This window comes from Talpa occidentalis, unplaced genomic scaffold (assembly GCF_014898055.3).
Source record: "Talpa occidentalis isolate TD23 unplaced genomic scaffold, MPIMG_talOcc4v2.1 talOcc4.10, whole genome shotgun sequence".
Lineage (NCBI taxonomy): Eukaryota > Metazoa > Chordata > Mammalia > Eulipotyphla > Talpidae > Talpa > Talpa occidentalis.
In genome coordinates this window covers 56,051,695-56,069,692 of record NW_023600993.1, presented here as the reverse complement: position 1 = coordinate 56,069,692, position 17,998 = coordinate 56,051,695, and the positions used below count along the sequence as shown (strand labels likewise).

Below are 17,998 nucleotides of genomic sequence, written 5' to 3'. Positions count from 1 at the left end.
CAGCCAGCACAGGTGGGCCCCTATGCACAGAACTGAGAGCCAGCACACAGCACAGGGCTCCTGACTCAGTTTTCCCTGAAGGAATGTTGCCCTATTGCTAAGGGTCGTGGGGAAATTCGCCTTCGAGTCCTTCTCAATCAAGTGGTGGGTGTCACCAGTCCACAGAGCATGATGCTCCATGGGGGTGTCTAAAGAAACTCCATCCACTCTGTCCCGATTCCTACATCACTGACCCCTCCACACCCAACCTGGAGGCTGACACTGGGGCTGCCCCAAAGAGCTCCTGAGCTGGGTTTCCCCACAACAGCAGGGACCCTACTGCCAGCAGGCTGCTGCCCCCAGGTGACATGGCTCTCCTACCCATGAGGGGAGCAAACTGGAGGACACCCCACAGGGCAGTCCGGAGTGAATAACTGTGCCAATCCTGAACAAGTGGGACCCCCAGGGAAGGATGGGGTGAGACATAGCCCTCAAGGCCTGCTGGTACAGGTGACCTGCAGTCCTGAGATCCCTCCTGCTGCATGTCAAAGCTGTGCTCTCTGGATGCCCCCTCCCAATGTGCCTGCCCCAGACCTTCCCTTCCTTTCAAGCTGCTTTCCTCCCTGCAGTCGAGATCTGAGGTCTCCAGATGCTCAAACTAGATATTTTGGCCAGTCCCTTCCTACAACCCCTCCCCGCCCCCGCCAGGGACTCCACCCCCAACCCCTAACAGTGCATCTGGCATGTCCTTGGACTCCAACTCCAGGGCAGTCACAGAAATGCGTGAGAGCAATTCCAAGACTCACACCTGCAGTCTCTCCCTGCAAAGTGGAGCAGGGCCACATGGGTTTGTGGCCATAAACTGAAAAAAAAAAAAAAAAAAAAAAAAAACACATCTGGGGGCTGGTCATCGGAGAAACATCTTCCATCAAGGAAGCTTTCTCATAGTTGTGAGGGTCTCCAGTTCTTAGGATCAGTGAAGCCTCACACCACTGTTACATGCACAGACACAGAGGCACCATGGCAGACAGGGGAGAAACACCCTACCACCTTTCTCCAATGACCAACACAGCCACAGAGGCAGAGAAGGAGGTGCCCAGGCTTTATGAGGACCAGTTCGTTCAGGTGGGGCAGGTGAATGCACAGGCTGAATACGATGATGCTGGTCACAATACAACATGGCTGCCGAGTTCCCCGACCCTCTTCCAAGAATTCCAGAAGACCAGCCTCTGGTTCTCAGTGAAATACGCTTTTGATGAAAATCAGCAGCCACTACCATCCACGCAGTGGGACAGGGCATCTCAATTCTGCCAACCATTAATCTCAGGGCCAGCCAGCTCCAAGCTGAGCAAGACCTGACTCCCACTCTGGGTTCCTGCACACCACTGCCCAGGGTGGGAACCGCCCTCAAGGTTGAATAGATCCATCTCAGGGCATCTGGTCACTCTGCCAGCCAGACCTCCATGGCTCTCCTGTAAAACTGTAGTCTTGGTGGATGTACTGAAGCTTTAACACGCTATGCTGACCCACCCTCTACCACTGAAGAGAAAATGGAGCAAGCAGAACTCCTATGAAAGCCCCACCATCCATGCAGATGGGTTTCTCCCTTCATCTGAGTTACTGTCAAGCTGCTCCAGGTTATGCCCCTTCCCCAGCCCAGTCACCAGCCGCCTGCTCTGCTGGCTAGATTGGTCTCCGCTGGAGGTCCTGAGCACACACGCCCTGTGCCCCCAGTGGCCAGCGTGGATACCACTAAGCCTCCTTCCCAGCTGCTCCAGGGGGCAGGTGCTGGCTGGGGGGCCCAGGGGTGAGCCTCGAGCCTTGCAAAGTCCCCAGACTTGCTCTGACAGGTAGGCTGGCCACAGGGGGCACTGGAGGGCGGCCGGTGGCCAGTCTGGTCTGAAGGCCGGCTCTCCCGTAAGGACACATTTTCCGCTCTGAGTTCAGGGACCTGTTTTGGGAGCTGTTTCCATTGGTTTTGCCTTCCAGGAAGTACGTCAGCATCTCCCCCTTGCCCTTGACGCTGACTTTGCCTCGACACACGAAGTGGTACGCACCCTGGCACAGCAGCCGGTGTACTTCCTCAGTCACCTGCAGCAGAGGAAAGTGGGGGTTATTCTCAGTCCACAGAGGGTGGACCTGGGGTGGGGGGTGGGAGCCCATGGAAGCTTCCCTCCCCCCACACCCCACCACCCAATCTCTCAGGCCTGGCCTGGAAGCTAGGGCCTCTGCTGCCCCACGGTCATTGGTCACTAAGAAGGATGTGAAACTACAAGAAGAGGCCATGGGACTTGGGGCCTGAACAGGAACAATGTGGGGAGTCCTGCCTCCTGTTAGCCCTGGCAAGCTGAGAAGACAGTGTTTACCATCAGGGTGCCCAGAGAGGGCGAGCAGGCTGGACATGGCAGGTAATGACTGGCACCAGCAATGTCAACTCCGTAGTCACCCCACAGTCAGGCCAGATGGCTGGACAGGATCCAACTCTGGCTGTGGACAGACAGGAACAAGACTGGCCTCTGGGCCAGCACTCTCAGCACCTTAGTAGTCCTAGATGTTTTAGGGCCCAGATGTTTTACCAGCTCATGAAGGGGGACAGCAGGAAATAGAGTTGGGATAGAAGAGGTTTCCCCCCACTGCTGACACAGAGCCCTCAGTGACCCAAGTGGAGGTGCAAAATGGTGCACCAGGAAGCCCTTTATACCATATGGGCAGGATATGGAGGCACCAGTACTGCCAGGGCAAGGGGCAAGTCATTAGAGAACACGGTGTCCTGGCCTGACTCCCCTGATTCTCAGACTCCTAACCATTTTAGCTGGAATGCCTGCCTAACAAAGCTAGAGATAAGATAAGGTTGTGAAAGCACTTTCTAATAAAGTTCAATTAACAGAAGAGAACAGGTTTGGTTTCTTGGTTTTACTATGCAGAGGACCACCCCCATCTCCCAGGTTGCTCTGAAAATATCCCCAGGAACCCCCAACCACACACACAGACACACATACATGGCTGCCCAATCTTTGATGTCTTTAGCTATCTCAGTCCACTCTGAGCCATGCTCTCACAGGGTCAAAGCCGCATCGGTTCCCAGAGAGCTGAGGCAACAAGGCCTCACTTGTCCCTGCCCGCCGACTCACACCTTGCTTTGTGTGGGGCATCTGGCTGTCCTCCTTGCTAACATCAGCTGCCTCTTTGCACATGACTTGGATCCCCTCAGGGGCAGTAAGTGCCCCCACACCAATGTTGGCCTGGTTGTTGGCCACAGTTTATCACAGCACACAGGTGTCATTTAACAAGTACCAGTTGAGTGAAGGAAGGAATAAATGAAGGGGGAAAGGAAGGAGTGAGTTAGGACAAAGCAGACCTGCTCTGCTGGAAACTGTCGGGACAGCAGAGAAAACAAAACCCACCACCAACCCAGAACCTGCACAGCTCCTGGGCCAGAAAAATCAGCCCATGGATCTAGAAGAATAGGCTTCCCTCCACAGAAAGCATGCACAAACCTGACTGTCCTGCAAGTGAGGATGAGGGAGGATGGAGGAGCACAGGCTGGTTTTACTATGCAGGTCACCATCCCTGTCACCACTCCCTATGGCAGGATGACGTCATTCCCCGCCAATGGCTTCTGTGGCCCTTCACAGCTGACTGATGCCTTTGGGGATGCATGGGGGCTGCTTGGAGTTTCAGAAAAAGCCCATGGCTCCTTGCAGGGGCTGCTGCCACCCGCACATCAGCAAGGACCCCAGGTTGGCAGCACACAAAGCTGTGGTTCCAGGAAACACGCTCATGAATCCTTTCTGTGTTCCCTGCAGTGACTCTGCATGGGTGGGGGATTAGGGAGCAGGGAAGTAGCCCCACCAATGGAAGGGGGAACAGCTGTGGAATGGTGGCCCCTGCTATACTGCAGGGGAGCTGGGAGGTCTGATCAGGTAAGGGAGGATCAGGAGGGAGATTCAAGGGTCTGATGCCCTGGTGGGGCCACACGGTGGGACAGCTCTGCAGTGGAGCAGTGGGGGCCATCGGGTGAGGAGACCCAGGCACAGCCTATCCAGGGGCCACAGACCTGGTTCTGAGCAGAAGACAAGCTCACCCAGGTCTGATTTTAGAAACATAGAAATGTGACATTGGCGTGGGACAGAGGCCAGGCTGTAGAGTGGCCAGGGTTTCTGTCAACATCTCCCTGATGGAGCTACCAATCCCAGGGGAGGCTTTGAGGTGCATCGGGGAAAGATCACATGAGGAAAGGAGCACAGCTTCCTGGGAGGGAGCATGTGGGGGTCACTCAGTGCTGCGGGGCTGTCCACATGAAAACAGCCAAGGTGGTAACGTTATGTGTATTTCACCACAATAGCAGAAAATAAAAGCCGATATACAAGATCTGATGAGCAAGATGTGAAGACTTGCCTGTGTTCTAATCAAGAGAACTCCATGAATATTTCAAGTGATAGAGTCAAGAGATACACAGTGACCTGACTGAGCGTCAGGACCCAGAGTGCTGGGAGGGGCAGAACTGAACAGGGGCCCCTGTGGGTGCTGGCCAGCAGTCTTCTTGTCTAGACAATGACCTGCAGTCCTGCACCTGGTACCTCCCTCAAGACCTAGGGGAATACACATGTCTGGCAGGGTCTGGGGGGGGGCGCACTGGGGGGTCCTCATGGCACTGCTCAGTGACAGCAGCTGAATTTGGACTCCTTAGACAAGACACCCGCTCCGAGATTCAGCCACAGCAGGAAGGAACCACTCACTCTCCCTCATCCCCACAGACCCCCAGAGGCCAGTCACAGCCACACACAGGGGCAGATACCTTTCCTCCTAACACCAGAGGCTTTAGGGCTCAGGCCTTAGGGTCAAGTGTTCCATGCCCAGCCAACCCAGCTGACCCAGTTCCACTTTTGTTCTAAGGTAACACCGCTAGCTGGACCACAGCCCACATGCTGATGAAAAGCCACAGCACTGTTATCTAGAGGATGTCATAGCCCAGGCCCTCATCCCAAGTGACCCCCACCCACGGGGCCTAGATCAGGTGGCCTTCATAGCACAACGCCCTTCTAATACCGAGGAAACCCCTAAGACAGTGGGGCTAGCAGGCAGGTCCTGGGGATGCTGGAGGCTGATGGGACTCCATCACTCATCCTGTTCCTTGACTCTGCTTATGGCACATGGTGGCCATGGAGCAAACCAAAGCCCAAATACAGCTGCTGGGCTCCAGCACTACCCCCAGGTTTCCCCGAGTCATGCAGCTTCATGTCCCCATGCAGGAGAAGCAGGCAGGGAGGGAGGGTGCAGGGCTGTGGGCTGGGCAGGTGGCCCAGTCCTGTCCAGGCTCACCCCTTTGCTTCTTCCATCTCAGTCTCCCCACCTGCAGCCTAGGCACCTGTACCTGGGGGACTTCTGAGTGAGCTGACCTGGATTCTGCCCTGGACACCAGTGCTGTCCATCCGACTGGCCACGTTGACTGTGTTTCCCCAGATGTCGTACTGCGGTCTGCGAGCACCTATTACTCCAGCCACCACAGGGCCAACATTGATACCTGCGAAACAGCCATGAGAGAGCACACCGTTATTGGGGAAAGCTCCCTAGGGGAGTTGCTGCCCTAGCACAATGCCCCCTCCTCAAGCAGGTATCTCACAGTTCCCAGTTCTGTTTGCACATCACCCCCGGGGGATGTGGCACCACTGACAGGAATGATCTAGAGAAAAAGTCCCATTTCCTGGAAAGTGCCCCATGCTGAGTCCTGCTTACTAAGAAGGCTGATTGTTCTTTCTACAAGATCACCTTATGTCCCCAGACGGTTCCAGAAAGAACAGTAACTCCCACTTCCCTGGATGCAATCCCACATGTCTTTATATTATTATTATTATTATTATTACTACTACTACTACTACTACTATTAATGACACATCATTATTTTACATACTTGTTTGTTTTTTCACAAGACAGGATTCCTCCCCTCAGGTGTAGTTGCCATAATTTTCCCACCACCAGAGCACCCATGGTCTATGTGCATTTGAAGGTATGTAAGCCAGAAGAGATCAGGGCACTTCAGGATGCTCAGAAGGTGGTTCTTGAGGCCCTAGCTGGTGACTGGGACTTTCTATTTCAGCCAGCCCACATCACACCTTCCCATTCTGCACTCACCCATGCATTTTTCTGAGCTTAGGCAAGGGTGTTAATAACATTTCAGCCACTGGCCTAATTAATCCCCAAAGCCTGGACAGTGGGGAGCTGGTGTGACATGGGAGAAGTGTGGGGACAGAATTCAGTGGTGTGAGCTGGGGAAAGCTCTGCCAGGTCCAGGTGGACATGGGAGCCCCCCATCAGCCTGGATGCTCCTGCCCAGATTTATGAGACTGAGCCCCTCTGCTGAGCGAAGGACCCTAGAGCACATGCATCCAGGGCCCAAGAGACTGGCCATACAAGTACAGAGGCTGGGCTGATCTTTAGGATTGCTGTTAGAGAGCAAAGAATGGAATTTCCCTGAGGGAGCCTTCCCCCTATTTCCTGTCACATCTGGTATCTCTACTAGTCTGTGTCTGAGGCCCTGAGGAGGCAGCCTGAATGCTTAGGTGAGACATGGCAGGCATTTGCCCCACCCAGCAGCCTGAATATTCTGCCCATCCTCATAAGCACCTGCTACCACCTCCTACACTCAAACCCAGTTGTCAGGTCTGTTTGTAAGGACACTAGACACGTGAAACTTAAAACTGTTAGAGAGTAATCTCCACGAAAGGGGGAAATTCCATGTTCCCTGGCCCACCTACGGAGGGGCGGAGCTGAGCGGCCAGGTGAAGATGTAGAATACCTGGAGAACAGACACAGGAAGAGACACAGGAGGGGACACATGGAGCAGAGACAGAGGAAGAAGTCCTGCTTGCTTCTCCGGCCCAGAATTGCATCAGGGACTTGGGGAACATGGAAGAAATACATGGATGAGAGACACACAGGTGGGGAAGCTAACAATGGCAGCCTTTACCGTGACTTCTGCACTCTGATTTTGCTCCTTTCCTGGTCCCTTCTGCTCTGTTCCTATAGTTCCCTGCCAGAAGGTGGCCCTGCTTTGGGCCAGCCCTGTTTGGCTGGGCATTTACCCACTAGGGGACAGCTAATTTGGGGTGCTTTATTGGGAAACTATTATCCTTTCTTCTCTCTACACACAGTATTCTGTTAAAGTTATTTCACACCAAGAGTATACTTTGTCTCTATGCAGTAGACGGCAGAAACTATTTAGATCATGCAGGTTTGGGGGCCCTGGGGTATCCCACTCTGCACACTAACAAAACAACTATAAACAACCATAAATACATACATTTAAATCCCAGTTTAAATGTACCTAGACTAGTAGAAGGGAAGGGAGGAGAAAGGGAAAAAGAGGGAGGAAAGGAAAATCTCTAGCTTAACTGTATCCTAAAACTAACAGAAATTTTTCTGGTAAACTATCTATATCCCAGAAAAAAAAAAAGTGAATTTAAAATTTAAAAATATACCCTATGGTCTCATAAAGGTTGGGAAGGAACTTAGGCTTCTAATGTCTCCCTCCTCACAGGGCAGGGAAGGGAGCCCAGGAGGACGATGAAGGCCTGGGTCCCGGCAGCTGGGCTCCTGCCAAGCCTCTTTCTGGGTGGCTGGCCAGGCAGAGACTCCCATGTTTGGGGGCAGCACTTTCCTCCAGCTCATGGACTCGGAGGTGCATCTGAAAGTCACTTAGACCATCAAGTTCTGCATGTACCTCAGGAGCGGGACAGTAACTCTCCCCATTCCTAAGGCAACCTGTCTACGGCAGAACTTGTCTTGCACCCCCAAGCACTCCTCTTGCGGCACCACCTTCCTTCCTGCTGACTGCTGCTCCTAGCAGGGAGGGCCCAGGCCACAGCCCCAGGGCCGGGGTGAGACACATACCGACTCTGAGCACAAAGTCATTGTAGGACTGATAGTTGATCTCATCCAGGACATCAAACATCTCGATGGCAAAATCCGCCAGCGTGCTGAGGTAGGAGGAGATACACTTCTGAGCCTGGGTGAAAGCAGACTCGGGTTATTATGGGTGGACCATGCAAGGGCAGAGAGGGCAGGAACACTCAGCAGGGGGACAGCCTGTTCCTGTGGTGGGATGGGGGACTTTATCCACATCTGATTTAATTTCAGATTCCAGGGACTGCAGCCTGGGTGGGTGGGATGGGTTTCATCAAGAGTGTCTTGGCCTCCCTAGCTGCCCTCAGACATGTTTACCATCCAGGCTTACAACTAGGAGACGGGAACACCCGAAGCTCCTGGCTTCTGAGGACTCAGGGAAAACCTGTAGACCACTTACCTGATGAAGGGTTTTATCCAAAATATAAAATAAGAAAACCCGCAATAAAAAATAAATAACCCAATTAAACAGAGGGTTAAAGATTTCAATGCTTCACCAAAGAAGACATAAATGTGGCAAATGGCTATGAAAAGATGCTCCTCATCTTACCTATTATAAATAGTGCTGCAATAAACATAGGGGTGCAGGTATCCTTTTGAATTAATGTTTTGTGTCCTTTGGGTAGATCCCCAGGAGTGGAATTGCTGAGTCATATGGCAGCTCCATTTTTAGTAATCTGAGGAACCACCACACAGCTTTCCATACATAGTATTTGGACTGAATCAAAAAGATGTGGTACACATACACAATGGAATACTATTCAACAACAACAAAAAAAAAAGATAATCTAACGCCATTCGCAACAACATGGATGGAGCTAGAAGGGATCATGCTCAGTGAAATAAGTCAAAAGGAAGAAGAAAAATATTGGATGATTTCACTTACAGGAGGAATATAGGGGAATAAAATAAGGGATCAGGGAAAAAATAACAACCACCTAAAAAAATGACAAAACTAAACAAAAATAATCAGAAACTATAAATTAGGGACACTCGGCAGGGGAGGGGAGGGGCAGGGTGGGAGAAGCACGTGATGGTGCACAGGTGAATTGTGGTGGAAATTTTATGGGGACTATACCTGATGTAAAAATTATACAAATTAAGAAATTAATTATTAAAAAAAAAGATGCTCCTCACCATAGGTCATCAAGGAGACCCAAATTGGAACAATCAGACACCACTGTGCACATGCAGAACACTGACCACACCAGATGTGGCCTATATATTTTGGATGCAAGTTCTTTACAGGTGGTCTCCTGTCTAATTGGACAACTCTGTCACTAGCCCATCATCAACACACAAGGCAAGGCCAGTGCCACGGGCTCAGAAGAGCACTCCCGCCCAGGGAGCAACTCCAGTCCTCCAGTGTCGCCCCCGCTCTCTTCCCTTTCTTTCCTTCCTTGCTTTCCCTTTTCTCATCTTCCTTCTTTCCTTCCTCTTTCCTCCACTAGACTCTCCTCCTTCTCTTCCTCTCTTTCTTCCTGTTAAATTAAATTTCATTGCTTTAGTATTGGCTTATAATACTACATAATTTTAAGAGTACAGCTTCACACCTAGATATGTGTATATATTTCAAACACCCACTGCCAATGTTCTAGAATGATCACACTAAAAAATAACCCCCAACACCTTCCCTTTCTTTCTACGACTGTTTTGTGAAACAAAGACGACTCTATATTTAATCGATACCAAAACTTCTAAATTTTTAGGACTGAAATTTGAGTAGAAAGTACAAAGAATTACTATATACTACCCACCCCTACACACACATAAACACAGAGTGCCCCCTATTATTAGCCTCTTGCTTTAGGATTTGATGTATTTGCTATATTAATGAACCAAAACTGATAGATTATTATTTCCTGAAGTCCCCAGTTTACATTAGGGTCCACTCTGGGTGATGCACAGTCTATGGGTTCTGACAAATGTACCTTCACATACCCGCAATTACAGAACAGTATAGTTTCACTAACCTCAGTATCTCCCAGGATTCACTTATTCATCGCTCTCCCTCCAATCCCTGGCAACCACCGATGATTTTATTGTCTCCATAATTTTGCCTTTTCCAAAATATCATTGAGTTGGAATCAAACAGTGTGTAGCCTTTTCATAGTTGCTTCTTCCATTCAGCAGCCTACACTGGAGGTTCCTGTGTCTTTTCATGGCTTCACGGTTCGTTTCTTTTTATCACTGAATTACATTACACCATCTGGATTGCCACATTTTATTTATGCATTCAACTATGAAAGGGTATCCTGGTTGCTTCCAAGTTTTGACAAAACAAGTATAAAACTGCTATACACATTCACGTGCAAGTTTGTGTGTTTTCAGCTCATTTGGGTAAATACCTAGGAGGATGATTGCTGGATGATAGGGTAAGAGTATACTTAACTTATTTATAAACTGCCAAACTATCTTCCGAAGTGGATGTACCAATGTGCACTGCAACAGCAGGGAGGGAGAGTTCCTGCCAGCCTGCCCTACATCCTCGTCAGCATTTGGCATTGTCTGTGTTGCAGATTACGGCCATTCTAATAGGTGCACAGCAGAATCTCACTGTTGTTTTACTTAGATTTCCCTGATGACATAGAGTGGGAAGCATCTTTTCCTGTGCTTTTTCACCCTCTGTGCATCTTTTTTGGTAAGGTATCTGTGGAGATCTTTTGTCCTCTGTTTAGTTGGGCTATTTGTTTTAAAAGTTCTTTGTATGTTTTGGAAACAAATCCTTTATCGGATAGGTGATTTGCAAAGATCGTCCCCCAGTGTATAGATTGCCTTTTCATTATAGCACCCATCACAGAACAAAATTTTAATTAGATCCAAATTACAATAGTGTTTTTCATGAAGCATATCTTTGGCGTTGTATCTAAAATATCATCAAGTCCATGGGATCATCCAGATTTTCTCTTATTTTCTAAAAGTTTTATAAAGTTGCATTTTACATTGAGTTCTATGATACATTTAAAGTTAATTTTTGTTCTTAGATTCATTTTTTAAATATTTATATATATATATATATAGAGAGAGAGAGAGCTATAGATATAGATATACAGTTGGCATTGCTTGTTGAAAAGACTATCTTTATCCTTTGCTTCTTTGCCAGAATCAGTTGACTATATTTATGTGGGTGGGTATATTTCTAGGCTCTCTATTCTGTCCCAAAGATCTATTTGACTGTTCTTTTGCCAACATCACTCTGTCCTATATATCACAGCTTCCTAGTAAAACTTGAAGTCATGTAGTGTCAGTCTTCCAGCTCTTTTCTACTTCTCCCATATTGTGTTAACTACTCTGGGTCTTTGGTGTCCCCATATAAAATTAGAAGCAGGTACACAAAATAATCTTCTGAAAGTTTGACTGGGATTACACTGAATCTATAGATCAAGTTGAGAATAACTGATGTCTTAATAATTTTGAGTCTTCCTAAACATTAAATTTTACTCAACTTACTTAGCTCTTCTTTAATTTCTTTTACCAATTTTATAGTTTTCCTCATAGAGCCATTGTATGTACTTTGTTACATCACATTTTGGTTTATAACTAGCATTTAATTCTGGGGCAATGGTTTTGTGATTTAATTTCAGATTCCATTTTTTCATTGCTAGTACATAGGAAAGCAACTGACTTATGTGTATTAACCTGTATCCTACAACCTTGCTGTAACTGCTTATTAGCTTCAGATTTTCTTTTATTCTTTTTTTATTTTCTATATTGACAATCATGTCAACTGTAACCAAAGACAGTTTTGTATCTTCTTTACCAGGGTATATACCTTTTATTTCTTTTCCCTGCCTTATTACATTAACTAAGACTTACAATCTGAATGTCAATAGAAGTGGTCAGAGGGGCTTTCTTGGGGGAAGGCATTGTTTCTCCAGTCAGCATGATAGTAAGCTACAGGTTTTGATATATGTTCTTCAAGTTGAGAAAGTTTCCTTTTATTCCAGAGTTTGTTGAATTTGTTTTAAATTAGGAATAGGTATTGGATGTTGTCAAATGATTTTCTCCATCAAATAATATTGTCATGATTTCTCTTCTTTATATTGTTGATATGTGAATTTCATTAATTCATTTTAAAAAGTTAAGCCAGCATTGAAAATCTGGAATAAATTCAACTTGTCTATGGTGAATGATTCTTTTCAAACACTGTTGTATTTAATTGGCTAATATGTTGAGGACTATGCCTCTATATTCATGAAATACACTGACTGAGTCTGTCCTTTCTTACAATGTCTTTATCTGGTTTTGATATTATGGTAATGTTGGACTTAGTGTAAGTTAGGAAATATTTTCCCTACATTAATATTCTGAGAGAGAATTTAGAGAGTTAGAAATTTCTTCCTTACATGTTCAGAACTCACCAGTGAACCCATGTGGGCCTGGTACATTCTATTTTGGAAATTTATTAATTATTGACTCAATTTATTTAAGAGATGTAAAGATTATTTCCCCTGCATGAGGTTTGGTAGATTGTCTTTCAAGAAACTGGTCGATTTGATGCAAGTTATCAAATTTGTGGGCAGAGAGTTGTTCATAATATACCTTTATTATCTTTTTAATGTCCATAAGTTCAGTAGAAATAACCTTTTTTTTTCATTTTAAATATTAATGTCTTACTTTATTTTTTTTTTTTGTCTTGCTTAACAGGGTTAGAGGTTATAAATTTTACTGATCCTTCCACAGAGCCAGATTTTTATTTCATTGATTTTCTTCAACTTCATTGATTTGGACTCTAGCACTTATTTTTCCTGCTTGCTTTTGGCTTATATTGCTCTTCCTCCTCTAGTTTTCTAAGGTGTATATTCAGATGACTGGTATTTTTTTCTATGAATCCAATGATATAAATTTCCCTCTAAGCACTGTTTTTGCTGCATCCCACAAAATGTGCTAAATTATATTTTTGTTTAGTTCAAAATATTTTAAAATTTTCTTGAGACTTCTTTGACCAATGAAGTCATTTAGAAGTATATTGCTTAACCTCCAAATATTTTGGGATTTCCCAATGATTTCTTATCAATAATACATTTTTAGTTTAATTCTATTATGATCTGAGAACATACTTTATAGTATTTAAATTCTTTCAAATTTGTTAAGATGTGTTTTATGGCCCAGAAATTGGGCTGCCTTGCTAAACTTTTCTTGTAAGCTTCAAATGGAGAGTGTTCTACTGTTGTTAGATAAAATGTCTACAGATGTCAATTATATCCACTTGATTGAGATGCTGCTCAGCTTAACTATCCTGATTTTCAGCTCATTGTATCTATCAATTACAGACAAGTCTCTGTAGGACGGATTCAACTATTTCTCCTTGCAGTTCTATCAGGTTTGCCTCATGTATTTTTATTTCCATAAACATTAAAGATTGTTATGACTTCTTGCAGTATTGACTCCTTTATCCTTTATCTCTAAAAATTTTCCTTGCTCTGAAGTTTGCTTTGTTTGAAATTAAGCTAACTACTTAAATTCTTTTTTTTTCATTAGTCTTAGAATAGTACCTCTTTCTACAATCCACTACTTTAAAAAGAGCTGTGTCTTTATATTTAAAGTGTGTTTCCTGCAGAAAATCTGGCTGGATCATTTTATGTTTGCCTGCGTTTCAATTGGTGTATTTGCCTCTTACATGGAGAGTGATTACTGATGCAGTTGGTTTAGCGTCTGACTTAGTAGCTATCATATTTATAATTGTTTTCCATTCATTACATTTTTTTAACATCTTCCTATCTTGTGTCTTTTCTTAGGGGTAACTTGAGAACTTTATTCACAATTCTGCATTGGGAAGGAGGATCACTGAGTAACATTGGGATGGTAGGGCAGGGGGTAGGCTGGTGGGGAAGAAGGGAAACTGGAGGGTAGGGGGTGAGGTTGCTGGGGAGGGTGCTGGTGGGGAGGGGGAGAGCCCATGGAGAGGGGTCAGGCTGGAGGAAGCCTCTGTACCTGCTCTCTGTGCTGACTTTCCATGGGAGATTGTATCTGAGAGAGCTGGCCACCAGTGAGCTGGCCTACATGCTGCCGCCCAATAAGGCCAGGGTGGGGAGACTGTCCAGGGTCCCAGAGCGGTTTAGGGCAGAGCTGGGAACTGATCCCTGAACAAGCACCCCTGACAGCACTCACCTTGGCCCCAGCCGTGGGAGCCAACCCCACTGCAGCCATGTAGGTGCTCCCGATGGTCTTGATCTTCTCCAGATCCTTGTAAAAGTCTTTTTCCATGAGCTTTGTTAAAAACACAAAACTGTTAAACGTTACATAACATTTTAGACAAATCACTGTAGTTTTCAGTCACTAGGAATAACCTCAGAGTAGACAAACACATTCTGAAAATATATTCTTTGTTTGGGGCACTAGACAAGACCTATGGTGAAACTGAGAAATGGAGGCTGGAGGGCTCTGGCAAGGATGGGAGTCTGAAAGAGGAGACAAGACATGCAGAGCAGACTCCTGTGCTCTAGGGGCAGCTCTCAGGATCACTCAAGAGGAGAGCGGGGACCAAAGAAAGTGAATCACTTCCCCTGTAGGAGGGCCGCCCAGGCCTGGCATTCACAAGACAGAGGGCTGGGCCAGCACCCAGTCTCCAGAACCCAGAGCCTGCCTGGCCGCCATGCCCCTCACCATCAGGCAAAGACATTCTCCAACTGTCATGGTCAGTTTGGATTCCCAAGGAGAGAAATGCTGTGCTTTCTCTCCATTCTGCCCATAGAGAAGTGACAGGTTGCTGGACATCAGAATATAAGAGAAGGATCACCATCAGCCCCTGCTAGAATGCACACAATCCTTGGGCCCACACAGGAGGTGGCCCTTACCTCATCAAAGTCGGCAATAATCTCGTTCAGAAGCCGCAGGCACTCCACTCCCATGTTGTTGCCATCCAGCTCAATGTAAAAGTCATTGAAGTTGGGGATGGAGGCAAACATGACGCCCACCTGCGAGTACGACTGGTAGTAGAGGTCCTGGGGGTTCAAAGGTCAGGTCAGCCACTGGTCAGGAAGGCGAGCAGCATTCAGGGTGCTGGTTGGCTACCAGGTCCTCAGACATGGTTGGAATGTCCAAGAGCTCTGCCTGGAAGACTGGGGATACTGAGCCACAAGAAAAGGGATTTGAGGAGCTCTGGGACTAGATTTTTTTCCACCTCAGCTGCAGACAGAGGGGAAGGAAGGGAGCAGGGAAGGACATGGAGTTTTAAGAAAGCAACCTGCTCAAGACAGTCCAAGGCCCAAACAGGTGAAAAATGAGCCCCAGGAGCTATTATGGGCAAAAGGAGGCCAAACTGAAACTCGGAGTTTCATTTGTGCCTCGAGGAACTAAAAAGCTGACCCAAACCTCTTTAATTTTGAACCCAATTTTCAAAGCAGAACTCTGCTCTGTGTTAAGAGTGGTTCAGAGCTTTACTCAACAGGACCACACAATCAGGAAGGTCTGATCAGTTCAGACTGGACTGAACAATGGCTTACCAAAGCCCATTCACTTTCCTCACGGGAATGACAAGCGCTACGCTCTCTCTACGGATCAGAGGACATACTAATTCTGGGGCATCTTGTCTCAGGAGCCTCCTGATGGCCCAGAGCTAGGCTGCCTTTGGGGACAAGAAGAGACCATTCAACCATCACGCGGTCATAGGTCCAAAACCCACCACACTCTGCAACTTAAGGCAGAGAAGTACAGGGAGGGTTCAAGTCAAACTCTAGCTGCAAACCCAGAGCACCCACCGGATCAGCCAGCCTGGCAAGCACCAAGCTGGATCCTAGCAACATGGGGGCAAGTGCCACGGAGCCACATGCTCACCATGTTCCGGGGATTGGACATAAGGAAGTGCTGAGCAACGTGGGCTGGCAGGAGGTTGAACAGGATCCTCTTGTTGTCCAGCTTCACCCGCTCCATGTCATCCCGCTCCTCCTCTGCCTGGGGAGTAAGACTTCTGTTAGTCTCCTACTCACCATCCATCTTCCTGCACTCAGTGGCACAGGTGACAGCCTCTCCTGAACTGGACCAGAAGGCCCCTCTAAATCCTCCCTCCAATGGGCCCATGCTCATCTCTGAATTACACTCTTTTAGCAAGAACCCTGCTCAGTCAGTTAAGCCAGGGGCCCCATTGCTGACATCATTCCCTTGATATCTGATGGGGTTCCACATTTTCCCACCTCCCACCTCTGCAGGTGACACCTGACCACACTGAACTCTCCCCAGCAGAAACCCTGTTATGTCAATTTAGCTAGAACCCCGCTGGCCCCTGATGTCTCCCAGTAGTTTTCCATCCACTGATACCCCACGTCCTTGACCATAAACCCGCTTGACCCTGCTGTACTGGGGTTGAGTCCATCTCTCTCCCACGGCAGACCCCATTGCAGAAATCCCCATATCTATCCCAATGGGCCTAAGTAATACCTGCCAGAAGATTCTTTAATGAATCCTGAATTATGTTCCTTTTAACACATGCTTTTTATAATCATCCAAACTAAATTCCAAGGGTGCTGATATTCTACATTAGGCTTCTCTCATCTCCCATCCAGGCAGTCACTATACTAGTATCACAGAGGCAAGCTGATCCACAAATTTCTGGACAATTCACCATCCAGTTATCTGGAACTTTCAAAGGACAGGCAATGGGGGGCTTCACTCTCACTTCCAGGGTCTGCCCCAATCACCTTTTGAGGACCAGATGCTGGTGGCAGCTTTTCCTGAGGCATATACCCTTCCCCAGGCTGCACTGACACCAGGCAGTCTCTGCTCCAGAGCATACGTGGGCCTGCACTTCGCACCTCTGCAGATGCCCAAAGCTAAGCAGGCACTTCCCTGAGCTTGTGTCCTCTAGAATCTTCCCAACAGGATTCACATCTTTCTGGTGCTGAGACAAGCAGAACATAGCCAGGGCCTTAGGGCAGAGCCAGTGCTGACTCCCTGGAGCAGGGTAAAGGTCGGTGGGTTTGACCAGGGATGAGGCAGGGGCACCTAAGTCCTAACCTGCTGACCTCTTAGTTCCTGGGCCTTGCAGAAACTAATGCAACCAACCACTGTTATGGTTCAAAAGGCCCTGATGGCCAAGGGTCCATGCAGCATGTGCCCTCAGAAATGATAAGCATTGAGAGGTTACCCAGGCTTCCCACTTGGCACAAAGCCTGACCCAAGAAAGGAGCTCAGTTTGGGGAACATTTCTACATGTGAGTCAGCACTACGGGCTACCAAACTCTGGAATGTAGAACAATCAGGCAGTCATATTCCCCCCACACACACCACTCCCACCTCCATGGCATCCAGTGGCCTGATCATCAAAAGCCATGGCTTAGAGGCAGCATTCCTGGTTCATGTCCCACTTTGTGGCCAGGTGACATGTTCTGGATTCCTCATTATAAAAGAGTATACAAATAACTATTTTTATTTTTACTTTATTTTTTATTTTTGTTGGACCCTCGCCAGTGGCCGGGGAGCGAACCGGCGCTGCAGAGGCTGCGGGCAGCCTCACAACCCAGCACTCAACTGCTGCGCCACCAGGGGAGGCCCTAAAAATAACTATTTTTAGAGGCTCCATTCCTACTTATGCTATCTAGTGAGCCTGGCAGTCCACCTATTTGTGTCATGAGTACTCCAACAATGACACGTGAGCTGGTTGGTCACATGTTGCTAGATTTCATGTAGCAATTCTACCAAATAAAGGAGAACAGTGGAGATCCCCAAAGGTTGGTGCAGGAAGCCTCAGGCACAAGAATAGCTTGAACACATGACCCCATAGGTGGGCCCAACCTGGAATCCCCTGGGACTCCTCTAGGGGCATTTTTTGGAAAAACAATCACGTGTATTACACAGGAGCCATTAGTTATCAAGGAGACTAACCACACAATAGGTTCCACCTACTCCTTAAAGTAGGTGAGGTGGCGAAACCCTCCTTGAAGTAGGGGAGGGCAGGAAAAGAAGCCAGCAGCTACAAGACCCTGCTGAGAGACTCTTCAGACTATGAAGCAGACATGGCCATGGTCAAGGTCTGGTTCAGATGCCGGTTCAGCAACGCAGTTTTGTAGGAAAGAAAAGTGTCAGGAAGGACTCTGCGAGGTCTCAGAACCTCTCCTAAGACATGTATAGTCAGTTACCTGTTAACACAGGTGCACTGATACACCAAGAAAAAGTTCTCTGC

General features: G+C 47.4%; 1 protein-coding gene across 3 annotated transcripts in view; it reads right to left on the bottom strand.

Moving 5' to 3' along the window:
* Nucleotides 1-697: 697 nt before the first annotated feature.
* ADCY1 (adenylate cyclase 1) overlaps nucleotides 698-17,998 on the bottom strand; it is a 165,566-nt gene continuing 148,265 nt past the window's right edge. For 2 of the 3 annotated variants that reach the window (XM_037493224.2, XM_054695670.1), the window contains 6 exons: nucleotides 15,658-15,774; nucleotides 14,679-14,825; nucleotides 13,993-14,091; nucleotides 7,870-7,984; nucleotides 5,379-5,503; nucleotides 698-2,070 (listed from right to left, as the gene is read on the bottom strand). In XM_037493224.2, coding sequence (XP_037349121.1) covers nucleotides 1,732-2,070; nucleotides 5,379-5,503; nucleotides 7,870-7,984; nucleotides 13,993-14,091; nucleotides 14,679-14,825; nucleotides 15,658-15,774 — 942 coding nt within the window. In that variant the 3' untranslated portion in view covers nucleotides 698-1,731. Of the gene's footprint in view, nucleotides 2,071-5,353; nucleotides 5,504-7,869; nucleotides 7,985-13,992; nucleotides 14,092-14,678; nucleotides 14,826-15,657; nucleotides 15,775-17,998 lie in introns of all 3 variants that reach the window. The other variant, XM_054695677.1, reaches the window with a different exon arrangement.